The sequence below is a fragment of the Phragmites australis genome, chromosome 1 (assembly GCF_958298935.1).
Source record: "Phragmites australis chromosome 1, lpPhrAust1.1, whole genome shotgun sequence".
NCBI classification, from domain to species: domain Eukaryota; kingdom Viridiplantae; phylum Streptophyta; class Magnoliopsida; order Poales; family Poaceae; genus Phragmites; species Phragmites australis.
Window position 1 is genome coordinate 4,303,116 of NC_084921.1, and position 14,487 is coordinate 4,317,602.

General features: G+C 46.2%; 2 protein-coding genes and 1 pseudogene across 4 annotated transcripts; 2 read left to right on the plus strand and 1 right to left on the minus strand.

Moving 5' to 3' along the window:
- Nucleotides 1-294: 294 nt before the first annotated feature.
- Nucleotides 295-2,825, plus strand: LOC133887027 (U11/U12 small nuclear ribonucleoprotein 59 kDa protein-like; annotated as a pseudogene).
- Nucleotides 2,826-4,058: 1,233 nt separating this feature from the next.
- On the plus strand, nucleotides 4,059-7,087 carry LOC133925544 (S-type anion channel SLAH2-like). Of its 2 annotated transcripts, none has more exons than XM_062371500.1 (5): nucleotides 4,059-4,124; nucleotides 4,793-4,914; nucleotides 5,005-5,565; nucleotides 5,719-6,489; nucleotides 6,586-7,087. In XM_062371500.1, exons 2-5 carry the CDS (start codon nucleotides 4,807-4,809, stop codon nucleotides 6,967-6,969), a joined length of 1,824 nt encoding a protein of 607 aa, XP_062227484.1. In that variant the 5' UTR covers nucleotides 4,059-4,124; nucleotides 4,793-4,806; the 3' UTR covers nucleotides 6,970-7,087. The 2 variants fall into 2 exon arrangements, with proteins under 2 accessions (XP_062227484.1, XP_062227438.1); XM_062371454.1 differs by lacking the exon at nucleotides 4,059-4,124 and adding an exon at nucleotides 4,547-4,669.
- A 2,769-nt stretch (nucleotides 7,088-9,856) lies between these two features.
- On the minus strand, nucleotides 9,857-12,871 carry LOC133925732 (uncharacterized). Of its 2 annotated transcripts, none has more exons than XM_062371594.1 (8): nucleotides 12,586-12,871; nucleotides 12,162-12,367; nucleotides 11,908-12,054; nucleotides 11,637-11,798; nucleotides 11,337-11,527; nucleotides 10,983-11,241; nucleotides 10,822-10,873; nucleotides 9,857-10,149 (listed from the first exon to the last, which is right to left on the minus strand). In XM_062371594.1, the coding sequence occupies exons 1-7, from the start codon at nucleotides 12,791-12,793 to the stop codon at nucleotides 10,832-10,834; spliced, it is 1,215 nt and encodes a 404-aa protein (XP_062227578.1). In that variant the 5' UTR covers nucleotides 12,794-12,871; the 3' UTR covers nucleotides 9,857-10,149; nucleotides 10,822-10,831. The 2 variants fall into 2 exon arrangements, with proteins under 2 accessions (XP_062227578.1, XP_062227515.1); XM_062371531.1 differs by having other exon boundaries at nucleotides 10,822-10,878.
- Between the last annotated feature and the right edge of the window lie 1,616 nt (nucleotides 12,872-14,487).

A 14,487-nucleotide genomic window follows, 5' to 3' on the forward strand; every position in this document is an offset into this window, starting at 1 on the left:
ACGGCGGTGACGCCGGAATTGGGTGCTCTCTTGCATTGCTGGGAATGGGATTGGGTGCATGCCGCGCCGCCGGAACCACCCTTCTGTTTGCTTGCAGAAAGGCCCCTGAAATTGGGCCAAATTTGCCCACCGACGCGCGGGGAGAAGACAACCTACCGGCCCATCTACCGGTCGCGGCCTGGCCAGGAGGAGAAGGCCCGGGCCGCCGCGTCACACCGCTCCCGAGAGGAGAGGTGGCCCGCCCGATTCATCGGCCTCGAGTTGCACGAGACGAGGGCATCGGGCCCAGTCGAGTTGGGCCGCGCCTTCTCCCCGCTTCTCCTTCCTCCAAACTGAGCGCAGCCGATCCTCCACCGGAGCCGCCGCCGTTCTGATGGGACGCCCAAACACCTCCTCCTCCCGCGCCGCTGCTCCTCCGGATAACTGTTTCTTGGTAAGACTCGATTGGTCCGTCAATTTCACTGCCCCCTAATGCCGCGAGCAGTGCCTGTGATTGTGATTCCATCAGGTTCTCGCGCGAGGCCGTGCTTCCCACCCTAAATTTGATTGCTTGCATATATGACTCTCGTATCCACAGGGCCCGTCCACACCAGGCGCGTCCAACCCTGTGGTTCAGTATGTTTCGGCCGCCGAATGCTTTTGGGGCGCCACCTCCTCCTCAGCCTCCCCCATGGCACTGGCAACAGCCGCCCCAGCCTTCGCCTGCCATTTCCTTTTGGCAGCGCGACAATGTGCGGGATCATGTGAAGAAGCTGCAAGAGACCATCGAGGTTTCAAGAGCAGCGTGAGTTCCTAAAACCCCTAAAGCTACTGATGACCATGCAACTTGTTCTCTGCGGCCGCTGTCTGAAAAGGGATTTCAATTGGCAGGATCAATGAGCTTGACGAGATTGAGATGTCTAGAAATTCAGGTGATACTTGTGCACAAGAATCTGATTTGTCTTCGTCAAAATTGTCATCGGGGTTTGGTGGTTCTTTAGAAGACAAGCCCCTTCGTTTTGTTGAGCTTGCTACAACTATGGGGATTAGTCAGGATATTCATGAGCCCATGGGAATAGACGCAGCTAATTACCTTTGTCATCAGCTTCAGCATCTTCTTGCACCTATTTCTTCTGTGATTAACCAAGGAGGTCCTTGGGAAGGAAAGATCGGCAATGGTTAGGTTAACTCAGAAGCTGAAGAAATCCAAGAGGAATAAGCGATGGAGGAAGAGAAAAAGAAAGCATGTCGTGGAGCTTTTCCAGAAGGTGGCACTTATCACTGTCTTTCACTGTTCATATATTTGCGAAAACATTCCTTCAAAGCAGTAAAAGAATCCGACTATTGGATGACATCCCCTGTATTGATGTTTCACAGGAGCGTGCAGATTATGACAGAGTTGATCAGGAAGCTGATGAATGGAGGGCTAGGCAAATAGCCAAGGACATTGCAAAACGCAAGGTGCTTTCTCAAATGTTGTTTCATTCGTAGGGATACCTTATAGTAGGACTACATTGTGGCTCCACGATTAACAGATTCATTGGTATACATGCAAACCAGGTGGAAAGCATGAAGCATATTGCCAAGAAGAAAGCAAATGAGGAAAGGAAGCGTCTAGAATCTGAGGTAATATTGGAACAAAATTCATGCTTAGTGTGTCCTGTGAAATGTCTGTTCTTTTTGAGGACTATGTTTTGTTAATTGTCTGCAAGTGTATCTGCTCATACTATTGAATACTAATACAACCTGATACTTGAGTTTGGAACGGGATAAGTTAAGTTGCAGGCTTGAAGTTATACCTTTTTATTCTTGTGACCTTTCTCTAGTTTTCTTATGAATTTAGGAACCCTCTGAACTCTATTATCTATTTATCTGGAAGTCACCATCTAAAACTTTGTTATATTTGTCTTTGAAGTGCAATAAAACTTCTGCACCATCATTCCAGCTATTTTTCCCCCAGAGTTGTATGCAATCAAAGAATTATTGAGTAGTTGTTTGAGTTGCTTTATTTATATTTTTATCTACTAATGATTCTATGTACGTTTTTTAGTTAATAGTATCAGCATAATACTCTTGATTCCGGATGAACTGATTTTCCCAATACAAATCTGTCACTTCCAGCTTGAGCTTGCCCTTATGGTCGAGAAACTACAGGAGCTTCGCTCTATAAGAGTTCAAAAACTGAAGAAACAAGGCAAGATATTCTTGTTTACCTATTGTTTTTATTTACCTTTCTCTGTTTCACAGTATATGTTTGACAACATTGTGCCCACAGATCAATTAGGAGCAGTATCTAGGAAATGGTTAATAATTGGGTCATGTTTACTCACATTAATAAATACTTTAATGGTTAACCATTCTTTCTCTCTCACAGCCTTAAAAGCATGGCCAGTGGTTGGAAAAAATTAATTGGCTACACTTTATGTTCGTAGCGAACTTACATTGCGAAAAGATAATTCCCAAGAAAATGAGCATGTACTAAACAGATGGAGTGTTATTATCGCGTTGTTTTCTGACCTTAAGGCTATTTTGTTTGGATTCAGGCATTGCAAGTTGAAGCACACATGACTAACAATCCTCTTTCTTCCATTAAACGAAATTGTATATGCACAATCATACAATCATCGAGCAAAATCTCTGAGTTACCACACGCTGGGTCCACACCCCAACGCCCGCCACCTTCATAGCCTAACCCCGGCCGGCCGCGCGCGCCACCGCCCCAATTCGCGATCAACCTCGCTCCGGCGGCTCAAACCGCCCGCCGGCCTGCCCCTCCCCAGCACACGCACCCGCGGCCACCGTCAAGGCCGGGATTCCCGGAGGTCACGGGCATCGCGGGCCCTGGCTAAATTTGTACGTACATATGTTCAGGTATAATCCATCGATTGATTTTTTTCTTTTCTGAGACCATCAATTGATTCGGGCTCTTCTTTCTTGGCCTTCCCTTTCTTTGATGCTGCATCGTAGAAGAACGTTTTTCTTTGATGAATGTATCGTCAGTTAGAAATACGCTGGGTGCCCTATGGCGCCATCGTTTCCTGCAGAAGCCTGAATCTTCTTCGGTTCTTGAACTTCCAGTTAGTTTTTTAACCTGGCATCTGAAGCTTCTAGTCAGTTCAACTTATCACCAGAATTTTTCTTGAATGTGGCGTGGTTCAGTCAGAAGGTAGCCTGGTTTTCTTGAGCTGCCTGAATGCCGCATTCGACGGGGCAAACCTTAACGTCGTGTGCAGATTCTGCATGCGCCTCGCTTTCAGTTGAGAAAGTTGGCGCATGGCTTTGTTCACTTGTAGGCACACCAACAGGCCATGATCATAAAAAGATATGCGTTTACTTAGAGAAAGGAGAAGGGGAAAAGTTTAGCTGAAGACTTTCAATTCTTATTGCTGTTGGGCTGATGGCGATCGTGGCAAGAGGGCTACACCACCACAAGTGTCCTTGTGCACGCATCTGTTCTTGATATTTTTTTAAGGGAATACGGAAAGGGAAACCCTTCCGCAGAAATGAAACGCCTAGGTTCCAGACGGGCTGGGCGAAAAACCTCGCACCAACACTTGGTTTTCATCTGTTCTTGATATTTGACCATTATTGACCAATTAATCTCATTATGAAGCGTGTGTATGTTGTAGTTTTCTTGGGACCTGAAGCATGTGTATGTTTAGGACCAACTTAGATGCAAATCTAAATCCAGCTTAATATGGTTCCATAACTGACAAATGAATCTCTCTCTCTCTCTCTCTCTCTCTCTCTCTCTCTCTCTCTCTCTCTCTCTCTCCCCCTCTCTCTCCGATTTTCTTCCGGAAAAAATCTCTCTATGAACCATGCATATATTTAAGGCCAACTTAGATACAAACCTTTTGTTAACTTTTCTTTGAACGAACAGGCATAAGATCGTGCCTATTTCATTGATAGAGAAGAGAGTTTTTATAGGAGCGCAGCACTGGGGCTGCCAAACATGTTAGAAGAAAATTACTCTCAGCCTTTTATGAAGAAGATTATTTGGAAGAAAACTAACGGCCATTTACACTTGTTTGCGCTGGCAGAAGCTTCAGAGCTTACTGCTTTCCCTGTCTGAAGGGCACCATTTCTAATTGGAGAAAGGAAACTGCTCACTTCCTCGTGGCAATGGACACCCGAATGATAAGGTAAGTAATAAGTTTCTGATATGACGGTCTTCCTATCAACCGGCCATCGACCATTTGCAATCTATCACTGTGGCCTGCTCAATTATTTTCGTTACAGTCACAGTAGATGTGTCTGAGCCTGACTGTTCTCTTCCCCAGCTTTGCTAGCAAACTAGAGGCCATGCTTTCGTCAGGGTTACCTGCAGACCAGGAAAGGTTATGCCATTTGCGTCTCTGGAACTCCCTGCCTAACGCTGCCATACTTGCAAACAAAATTTCATAGCCACAAGTCCGAAGATTTGCCTGGATATCCTGCATGGCCGCACTTACGCCACACATCTGGACGGTCCATGATGCGTGTGCATTGAATTGCACATTCTGCCTGACGCTGTCCTAGAACCCTGCACAAACATCTTATATATGTGTGGTTCCATAACACGAGTATTTTGCACCTTCTTGTGAGTTGTGATTCCTCGAGACTAGCTGATAGTTCATTTTGGCTTGATCATTCCCCTGTACTTTTATAGTCACTGCTCGCGCTGTCCTGTACTGGGTAGTGTGCGCTCGTAAGAACTCTACTGATCGAGAGAGAGAGATCCTTCCATGACTTGTTGCACTGACAAGTGACAATGTGTTTCGATTTCCATCCTCTTCTTCTCCCTGACGATTAACATGTGTTTGTGTCGCAGGTTTCGTGAGGTTCATGGAAACGGACGGATCCGCGGTGCCGCAACGCCCGGCGCGTGTGCAACCAGACGACGCCGGTGCTCACATCCCGTCGTGCCGCCACGCCGAGGAACCGTCCTTCAGTGTAAGTCTTCGTGTCACCATGCACCTTAATTTGCCGTCATGCATGCCGTCTCATCGAACCGCGAGTATGAACAGTTGCGTGCCGATGTAGGAGCGGCACGGTGACGTGATCGCCATGGCAGCGGCGTCCCCTGGGTACTCGCCGTTCCAAGCGCCCGCTCTCCCAACGGCGCACTCGGTGTCAATCAGCTTGCCGGCGTCGCCGACTAGGTTCGACATCGCAAGGACGGAGCTGGAGCTGCAGCGACACGCCGTCACGGATGCGTCGCTCATGTGTCCGCTCCCGCCGCGCGGCCCGGCGCCCATCGCGCTCGCGCAGCCCGACAAGGTGGTGTTCCGGTCCCAGCCGATCCCCGCGGCGCCGCCACAGGCCAAGAAATCCCAGGTGTACGACGACTCGAACCGGAGCGCTCCTCCGCCGCCCATGGCGAGGACCAAGGCGCGCAGGGACAGGAGCTACGACTCGTTCAAGACGTGGTCCGGGAAGCTGGAGAAGCAGATCACCACGCACCTACTAGGATCCAGGCCGCAGCAGCAGGAGCAGGAGGAGCCCGAGGAAGAATACGCGGCGAGCAACCGCCCCAGGTCCTCCATGCCCGGAGTGCAGCGCTTCTTCGCTGCGCTGGAAGGCCCTGAACTCGACAAGCTGAGGGTACACACATCAGTAGCAGCTAGCAACTCGCGCGTTGTTCATGATCATGCGAGCGTCGTTGCACGACATGTTTCTAGCTTGATCGTGCTATGGTTGCACGCATGCACGTACGTAGCTGACCGACGTGTTGTTATTGCCGTTGTGTTGTGGCAGTCCTCGGAGGAGCTGATCCTGCCGTCCGACAAGACGTGGCCGTTCCTGCTCCGCTTCCCGGTGTCCGCGTTCGGCATGGGCATGGGCATGAGCAGCATGGCGATCCTGTGGAAGAGGATCGCGATCTCGGCGTCGACGCGATTCCTGCACATCACGCTCAAGATCAACATGGTGCTCTGGTGCATCTCGGTGGCGCTCATGTTCATCCTCTCGGTGCTGTACGCCTGCAAGGTCGTCTTCTACTTCGAGGCGGTGCGGCGCGAGTACTACCACCCGATCCGCGTCAACTTCTTCTTCGCGCCGTGGATCGCGTGCCTGTTCCTGGCCATCGGCGTGCCGGAGCTGGTCGCGGCCAGCCTCCCGCAGTGGCTCTGGTACGTGCTCATGGCGCCCATCGTGTGCCTGGAGCTCAAGATCTACGGGCAGTGGATCTCCGGCGGGCAGAGGCGGCTGTCGCGGGTGGCGAACCCGACGAACCACCTGTCCGTCGTCGGCAACTTCGTCGGCGCGCTCCTCGGCGGCATCATGGGCCTGAAGGAGGGCCCCCTCTTCTTCTTCGCCGTCGGGCTGGCGCACTACATCGTGCTGTTCGTGACGCTGTACCAGAGGCTGCCGACGAGCGAGACGCTGCCCAGAGACCTCCACCCGGTGTTCTTCCTGTTCGTGGCCACGCCCAGCGTTGCCTGCCTGGCCTGGTCGAGGATCACCGGCGATTTCGGCTACGGGTCCCGGATCGCTTACTTCATCGCCATGTTCCTCTACGCGTCACTTGTAAGTGGAGTACTCTACTCTTCACCGTGCATGCATGGTTGATCGATCACACTTGATGTATGCATGCCTAATTGTCGCTGCTTACATTTCGTGCAGGCTGTTCGGATCAACCTGTTCCGGGGGTTCCGGTTCTCGCTGGCGTGGTGGGCTTACACGTTCCCGATGACGAGCGCGGCGATCGCGTCCATCCGGTACTCGTCTGAGGTGAGGAAGAACGTGTTCACGCAGTGCATGTGCATCGGGCTCTCCGCGGCCGCGACGCTGACGGTGACGGCGCTCTTCTTCACCACGCTGCTGCACGCGGTGGTGCACCGGGACCTTTTCCCCAACGACATCTCCATCGCCATCACGGAGCGCCGGCTCAAGCCCAGCGTCGTCGCGACGGTGATGATGCAGGAGAGCGGCAGCAAGGCGGCGCTCGCCCGCGCCCCCTCCGACGACAGGGGCCTGGAAGCCGCCGTTGCGACGTCGTATACGTAAACCGATCAGCTGGGCAACCGTTGCCGGCGTTGCGCTCGCTGATGGATCTCTAGCTCGCAATGATCTGGATTTACATCTATTTTCTATCTATTATATTATTTGAGTATTAAAATACATTTTTACCGAAATTACCACGTTAATTGAAAAAAAATGAAAAAATGATATGTATAGATCACTTATTATAAACATCTAACGGTCTAAATTAAACTAAAGTGTCCATATTGAATACGATTAATAAATAGCTAAATTCGAAATTAAAAATTATAAAATTAGCAGTTCAATTTCTATATGACTTGCGAAGAAAAATATCTAAATAAAAAATTCAAATAAAATAAAATAAAGAATAAAAGAGATTAATTTTTAATCAAATGTTATCTGATAAAATATTACAGCTAGACTACCCATACCATTAATATGAATAGCAAGATTAACCTTACTAGTTAATTCTATTTTACCATGGACTAAAATAGCTAACTTACACTTTGCGCATCGCAAATGTCACCTCCAATCAATTTTTTTCAGTGACACTTCTCTCCTATCTTTCTCGCCTCGCTCTTCTACCTCATCCTATTCCATCTCCGGCAACTACCCCGCCACCGTATCCACGCCTACCAGCTGTCGCCTTGCTAACCCATGGTGTCGGGCTATCGCTTTGCGCCGTTCATTTACCAGTATCCGAGAGTGAAATAGTATTTAACGAGCGTCAAACAATAGATACGCTTACTTGCAGCGTTCTATCTCTCTCTTTCCCTTTTTTTTTTTAAATACGCTTAGTTGCAGTGTTCCATCTCTCTTAGTTGCCGCGAAAATACAAAGAGGATGGTATTCACGCTCTTAACGCTGTTGCACCATCCGGTGGAAGGTTGCTTTCACTCAAGCACGAATATATCAATCTTGAAAAGGCGTACAACTTCAAAGGTCACCGGTACATTTCATCCTCAGAAGACTTTGGGGACTTGAGTTCCCAAATCCTGATGGCAATCACTGAAGTGACGGTGCAGCACGCTACAGGGATAATAAAAAAACACGAGATGGGTGGAGGGGAACACATAAAAAAGAGAAGCAAATTAAACGAAACACCAATGCAAAACAAAGCTGCTCCAAGTCATTGTTCATACCTGATTCCTTGATGAGCAGAGCAGCAATAGCTGATCCCAAGCTTTGGAGTACATACCATCCAGTAGACACTGGCTTGGCTATGTTATGCCACCAGAAGATTCGATCCATCCCAAAAATACGTACCATTCTCTTCTGTCTGCTTCCTTTAACGAATTGCTTGTTGGCTCATTGAAAACAAGATTTGGTGCTCAATATGTAAGCGAGAGAATGTGATTCGCACATACACACAATCCTTTCTCTCATTTTGCAAAAAAGAACAATCCCGTACAATGAGATACACATAGTCTCATAATCTGATTTGCTCGCATTATCTGATTGACGGGATGAGACGGAAGTTGACAAGAGTGGTTAATTTATGAAGTCTTGGATCTTCTGATGGTATTTAATTAACTTTTAAGTGAACCCAACTCTTTTCGTGGTAAATACATAGAGCTCATATCTTTGTGTGGTATGTACCCAAATTTCTCATGACATGAGACCTTGAGATGGTCTGAATTACATTTGACTTATCGAGCTTGGTTCCTTTTTATGTCATTTTTTTTACATGTTTTCCCCTAAATCCCTGTGCAGAATGATACGCGCGAACTTTAACAGGTCCGTATCGAGCACTTGCTGGCAGAGATAACATGTCTTTTTAGTTCCATTTGAAGATTAAGGACGAGGGAGCAGTCAACCAAGATTTCAGCAAAGGTTTGCTGCTAGAACACAATGCCTGCCGTGATACGTGTCTACCCATGATTTCATCACTAGAATGTTACTTGAGTACGGTTGATATGGTATATATGCCTGTTCCGTTTGCTTTGGAAGCTTTCCTTGGTGTCGATCAATATTTTGAATGGGAAATCTAATTTCACTGGCAAAAATAATTGGTGGACTATTGGAAATGATAAAAAAAAAATCATTCTGCATGACAGTGAAGTGGCAAGCACTGAGACAGCTTGGAAATGGTGGTTCTGTTTCGTTAACTCGTTGTATAGTAGCTGTCCCACGGGATGAAGACCTGGTGCTCAATGTTTCTGTTTTGTGAGGGTGACCATGAAGCTGAATGCTTTAAGCTCGTTCTAGGGCATAATGTTGAAGAATGTACTCGCAAGCTCTAAAACACGGATACATCACTTTGTTAGCGTATCCGCACCGGACACCGTATCTAATATGGATACACCACTAATACGTATCTAAGCAGTACCCACCCAAAAATAAATACACAAAAATTAAATATTTGGGCCCGTATGTATTAGTTCACGAAGTTGATATGCCCAGCCCATATGAAGCCGATACATCAAATCATGAGCGCTCCAGTCAGTCGCTCTGTGACCTAGCCACCCGCACGCACGAGCGCAGCCATGCAGGCGCAAAGCAGTAACGCTGCCTCCACGCCCGTAGGCCGCAACGACTGGTGACGAGTCAGCAGCAGTGAGGTGAGCTCCTTTCCTTCCCGAGTCCTCGTTTCTTCCTCTCCATGCTAGCTCCTTGCCTACCTCTTCCTTCGTGGGGCTCTCCATCGCCAGCCCCGATCTGGCTCCGAAACTTGGACAGAAAAAGCCTTATCTGTCAGAAGATTCAGCCACTGTTCCTATTAGTTACCACGTCTAACAAATTCAGAACGAGCGTTATACGAATCTGGTGCTCTTGTTTTTGGTTTCAGACAAGCAACAACAGATAATTCTCACGTTAGGCATAGAAGGTATGTCGCAAAATGTATCTATCTCATCGTTCCACACATAAAGCACCTTCATGATAGACCAAGGAAACATGATAGACCGAGGAATGCAACAAGAGAGAACTTGGCACTGGTACATAAAACCAGGTATACAGATCACATCATAGACCGAGGAAACATGCAATACCAGTACTTCACTTGAACACGTCCCCAAAACACTCACAGCCATAACATTAAGTGACATACAGTACTAGTACTTTACTGTATTACGGTCCAAACGCTCACAGCCAGAATACAAAGTGCGGCCCAAAAGAAACCACAGCCATCCTCCCAACTCCATTAGATCCTTCTGGTTACTCCTAGGGCATCATCCACCCCTTGTAACTTCGTCCATTTGACCCCTGCAGATAAATTACCATGAAATCATGTCAGGCATAAATAAACCCCAATGATTATAAAGGAAGAGAGAATTACACCAACTTCAAATAGCACCAAGCATTTTGTAATCAGAAGCATATAATCTTGCACTCTTATGACCATGAAAAGAAAAGAAGAAACTTTAGAAAAACTAGAACTTCTTTGCCATATAAAGGCATGTTTTAAAAAAAACTACACATTTAAGAAGACTTTGTAAATCAAAGTTGGGGGTGTAAATTAAACCACAACTTTTGTGGCATTTGTATAAAAAAACTACATATTTAAGGCAACCTTATTTTAAAAAAAAAAAACACACATCTAATGGCATGTTTCAACACAAGGTGACCTCAAATGTGTAGTTTTTTCAAAACATGCCACAAAATGTGTAGTTTTCTGATACAAAGGAAAACGAAGTTGTAGTTTTTTTAAAATTCACTCGAAGGAAATGCAATGAACACAAGTTCACACCATCTAGCATGATCAACTGAAGAAATGAGCAAGATACTGATCGCATACGAACAAGGATAGGACTGCGCCAATGTCTCTGGTTTGCCAAAGACAATCAGCATTTCATAACTGGTACTCAGTCCATTTCTAAACATAAGGCGCTATGCAAGAGTTTAATTTGAAACATTCTCATCTGCCTCTCCACTAACCTTCGGTAGCTCAGATGTCTGCAGAGGCTTTCCCTTCAAGGTAATTGTCGAGCTGAGCTTCAACAAACAAACAGTGCATGCCAGTGAGGACTTCCGCACAAGAAATATTAAAGATGTAAGTAAACAAGAGCTAATGATGCAGTCTTCTTTCACGCTTCGACCTTGGCCTCATTTCCATTCTTCTTCAACCTCCTCCTCTCTTTCTTCAACCTCCTCTTCTCCAACTTCCTCTCCTCCAGCTTCCTCTTCTCCTTCTTCAACTTCCTCTTCAACTTCTTCTCTGCCCGTTTGTTTGAGTTCTTGTTTCTCCTCTTCTTCCCCTTAGTGTTATTGTCCTTTACACAGTGTTCATTCACATCCTTTTTAGAGTTCTCCATTGAGTCAGATTCTTCACAACTCAGATATCTAACAGCACTGGCCCTACCGATGGTAGAGAGCAATCAAATGTCACTATCCTGATGCAACAATTTTCGCAACAAGAAAAACAAAATATTGATTTATTATTCAGACCATACCCAATAGGCTTCTCTGATTTATCACTAGTAAGAGTGCCACCAGCAGTTTCGCGAGCAAATTCTTTCTCAAGCATGGTCAAAACTATTGCTGCATGGTGCCGGATCGTATTACAAGGTATATACCCCAGATATATGTCTTGGTCGTCTTGACTCAGCAGGTCACAAAGGTTCTTAGCCTCCTTTGTGATACCCTTCAAAACATAGTTTTGAAATCAGTGGCAACAAGCTTGTCAGCATAAAAAGAATATATACTACAAGTTAGGAAAGTGGCAGTTTGTTTTGGTAGGGGAAGGCACATACCACCATGGCAGCGGTGGCAGCTACAGCATCGGATTCAGTCCCTTTATAGAGCATAAGATTTAAGGCAGACCGCCGGATCTTATTGCTCAAGGTGAGCATTTTGGTGGCCTCAAACGGACATTTCACCAACATGCACATCAACTCAGCCTCCTTCGTGATACACTGGAAACCATCGTTTGCGCGCACTCGGTGCAAAAAAATAGGCAAACATCAAATAACAATTACTAGAATTAGGTAGGCCACAGTTTGGTCTAGTTTGTAGCAGGCATACCACCAAGCCCGCAGCTGCAACAGAAGATTTAACCTCTGACTTGATCATACGCCTTGCATGGTTCTTGATATCATGGCTCAGCTTGATATCTTCAAAAGTGATATCGTCAAGACAGCTCCTAAGAAACTTGTCCTCAATCTCGAGACACTGGAAAGGATTGATTGTTGTGCAACGGTGCAAGGAAGTTAATTAGCAACTGAATCAATAAAACAAGTTGTAGGGAGTTTGGTTGTGCAGAGGTAGGAGGATTTTACCAGGTTGGCTGCAGCATGCAGGACATTATATTCAGCAGCAACACCTTGTCCAATTGGCTCAGGCTTGTGCTGGGCACAAAGAGCGGCAACTTGGCCAGCATTGTGGCTGTAATAGCCCTCAAGGTATGTCTTGTATTCGGACCACTGAACAGAATGACAACTGTAGGGCACCAACCTTTCCCATCCCCATCCTCTCTCGAGAAGATCTTAACATGGGAAAAAATCACAAATAGGAAGGGAAATAGAGCATCGGCACTTCATATCTATCTCTGTCAACAAATTAATCTTAAAGCAGCAAATAAACTAACGAAGAAGCCTCTTCTCTAGATGGGTCGAATCCAGAACACAAGGCCGCATGAACCAAGCATGCATAATAAATAAAATAATCCCGAAAGAAAGAAGAAAACATCAAGGAAATTCGTACCTGGGTACGCGACTATAGAGTATGGCGGTATATCGGTGAAACCGTCGTCGTCCTCCTCCAGATCTGAAAGCCACCCCAGCACATTGGATCTACGCAAGTCGGAATAATCATCCTCCGAGATGTCGCTCTCCTCTGACGCGGAGGCCTCAACGACGCTCTCATCTGCCCTAGGGTTAGGTTTGGCTCCTATCTCCTCTTGGAGTTCCATTCCTAGGGTTTCCCGGATTGATGGAGGCGGCGGCGCCGGGGTCAGTTTCGAAATCTTGATGCGGGCGGGAGTGGGGAGGGGAGACGCCGGGCAAGGGAAGAGATGTACAGCCATACCGACGGACCGACCTAACGTGAGAACCTAGCTTCCGCATCCAACGGCCCAAAGCGCGCGGCCCGCCTCGGAAGCCCAAAGCCCGACACATGCTCCTCCTTTTCTCTTCTTTTTGTTTTCCTATATAATCCATCTCTAGTTCTATCTATCGCTTGTAAATCACACACTTTGCATACTAAAACAACAGAGTAATTAAAATGGAACACACACATGTATTAGTCTGGCATCGTTCCTCTTTATTGATTTCTGTTTGCGAATCCCTCTCCTCCTTAGCCTTTGTGTTGTCATTTAATGATATTCTGCAAAATCCTCTCAAACGACGCAACATGTGGAATCAAGAGAATATGTCACTAAAAGCGGTGCATAATGTCACACCTCAAAATTAATAATCATCAACATGTGCACCTGCATACATGTTGCATTTCATATGATGCATGCTTGTTGCATTGAATGCTAGTTGAATTTAAAATTTGGTGTTAATTTGCTTGCCTTTTATGGATTTTGTGGTGGATTTGAATCTCCTAAGTCAACTTCAGTGCTACATGCTTAGGAAATCTAAACACACTCAAAACATGTTCCTAAGCTGAAATCATGAATGTTTAGGAAGTTTAAACTCAAGTGCAAATTGATATCAAGTAGCCCTGTTTGCAAGTTAATAGTTTAGAATTCATGAGGCTTCCATGAGTTAAACCTCTGGAATTGTGTTCTAAACACATTTCTCTGTAGACCCACAAATTCTGATGTCTCTGGAGCTCATTTGCTAATCCTTTGGAGCTTCCAAAAATTCAATCTTTTTAAGCTTTTGAAATTCCAGGATTCCAACCTTGCTCTGACGCCCTATTCCAAAGCTCACCATTTGAATTCTGTGAGCCATCTTGGGATGATATCACCTCGAATATGTTGTCCACGTGTTGTTCTGTCATCCACCAAAAGTTGGCCAAAATTTGACTTTAACTTACATACTTTTGCTAAGCCACAAAAGCCAACATTGTTTAAGTTGTTTGCCAGCTTTTGTCTGATGCACCTTTCGATTATGCACCATTTGAAAGCCTAAGCCTAAACTTGAATGACAACACCTGGGGATCGTTAACCAATCTTTGGTCTATCCAAAAATTTAGTACTTTTGGACTTCCCTAACTATACGTTTGATGCCTCCCAAAACTATATAAAACTTAATTTGCAGTGTCAAGTCAAGTCTGAACCGCAGTTCAAATTTTACGTCTCCATTGGGAATCTAATCTCCGCAAAATTCCCCGCGGAGATATGATGAAAGAAATCTTCTCCCGATAGCTAAATGAGGATGAAGATAGGGAAGCATTCTCCAGTAGGGATCGGTCCCGTTGCCGTCCCTATATCTTACTCCTCCCTTGCTCTCTCCTCTCTCCTTTGGTTCTCACTGAGGATTTGCGAGAATTTCTAGTAGTTCTTTTTTTAACGTGTCTCATCTGAGAATTAATATGGAGATCTTAAAAGGAGCCTCTAACTCGTATATATAAGATTTGTCAAACTACGATTCCTACCTTCAATGGATAGACGGAGCACCTGCTAGATTTCCTTAAAAAAAGATACGAAGTTCCAAG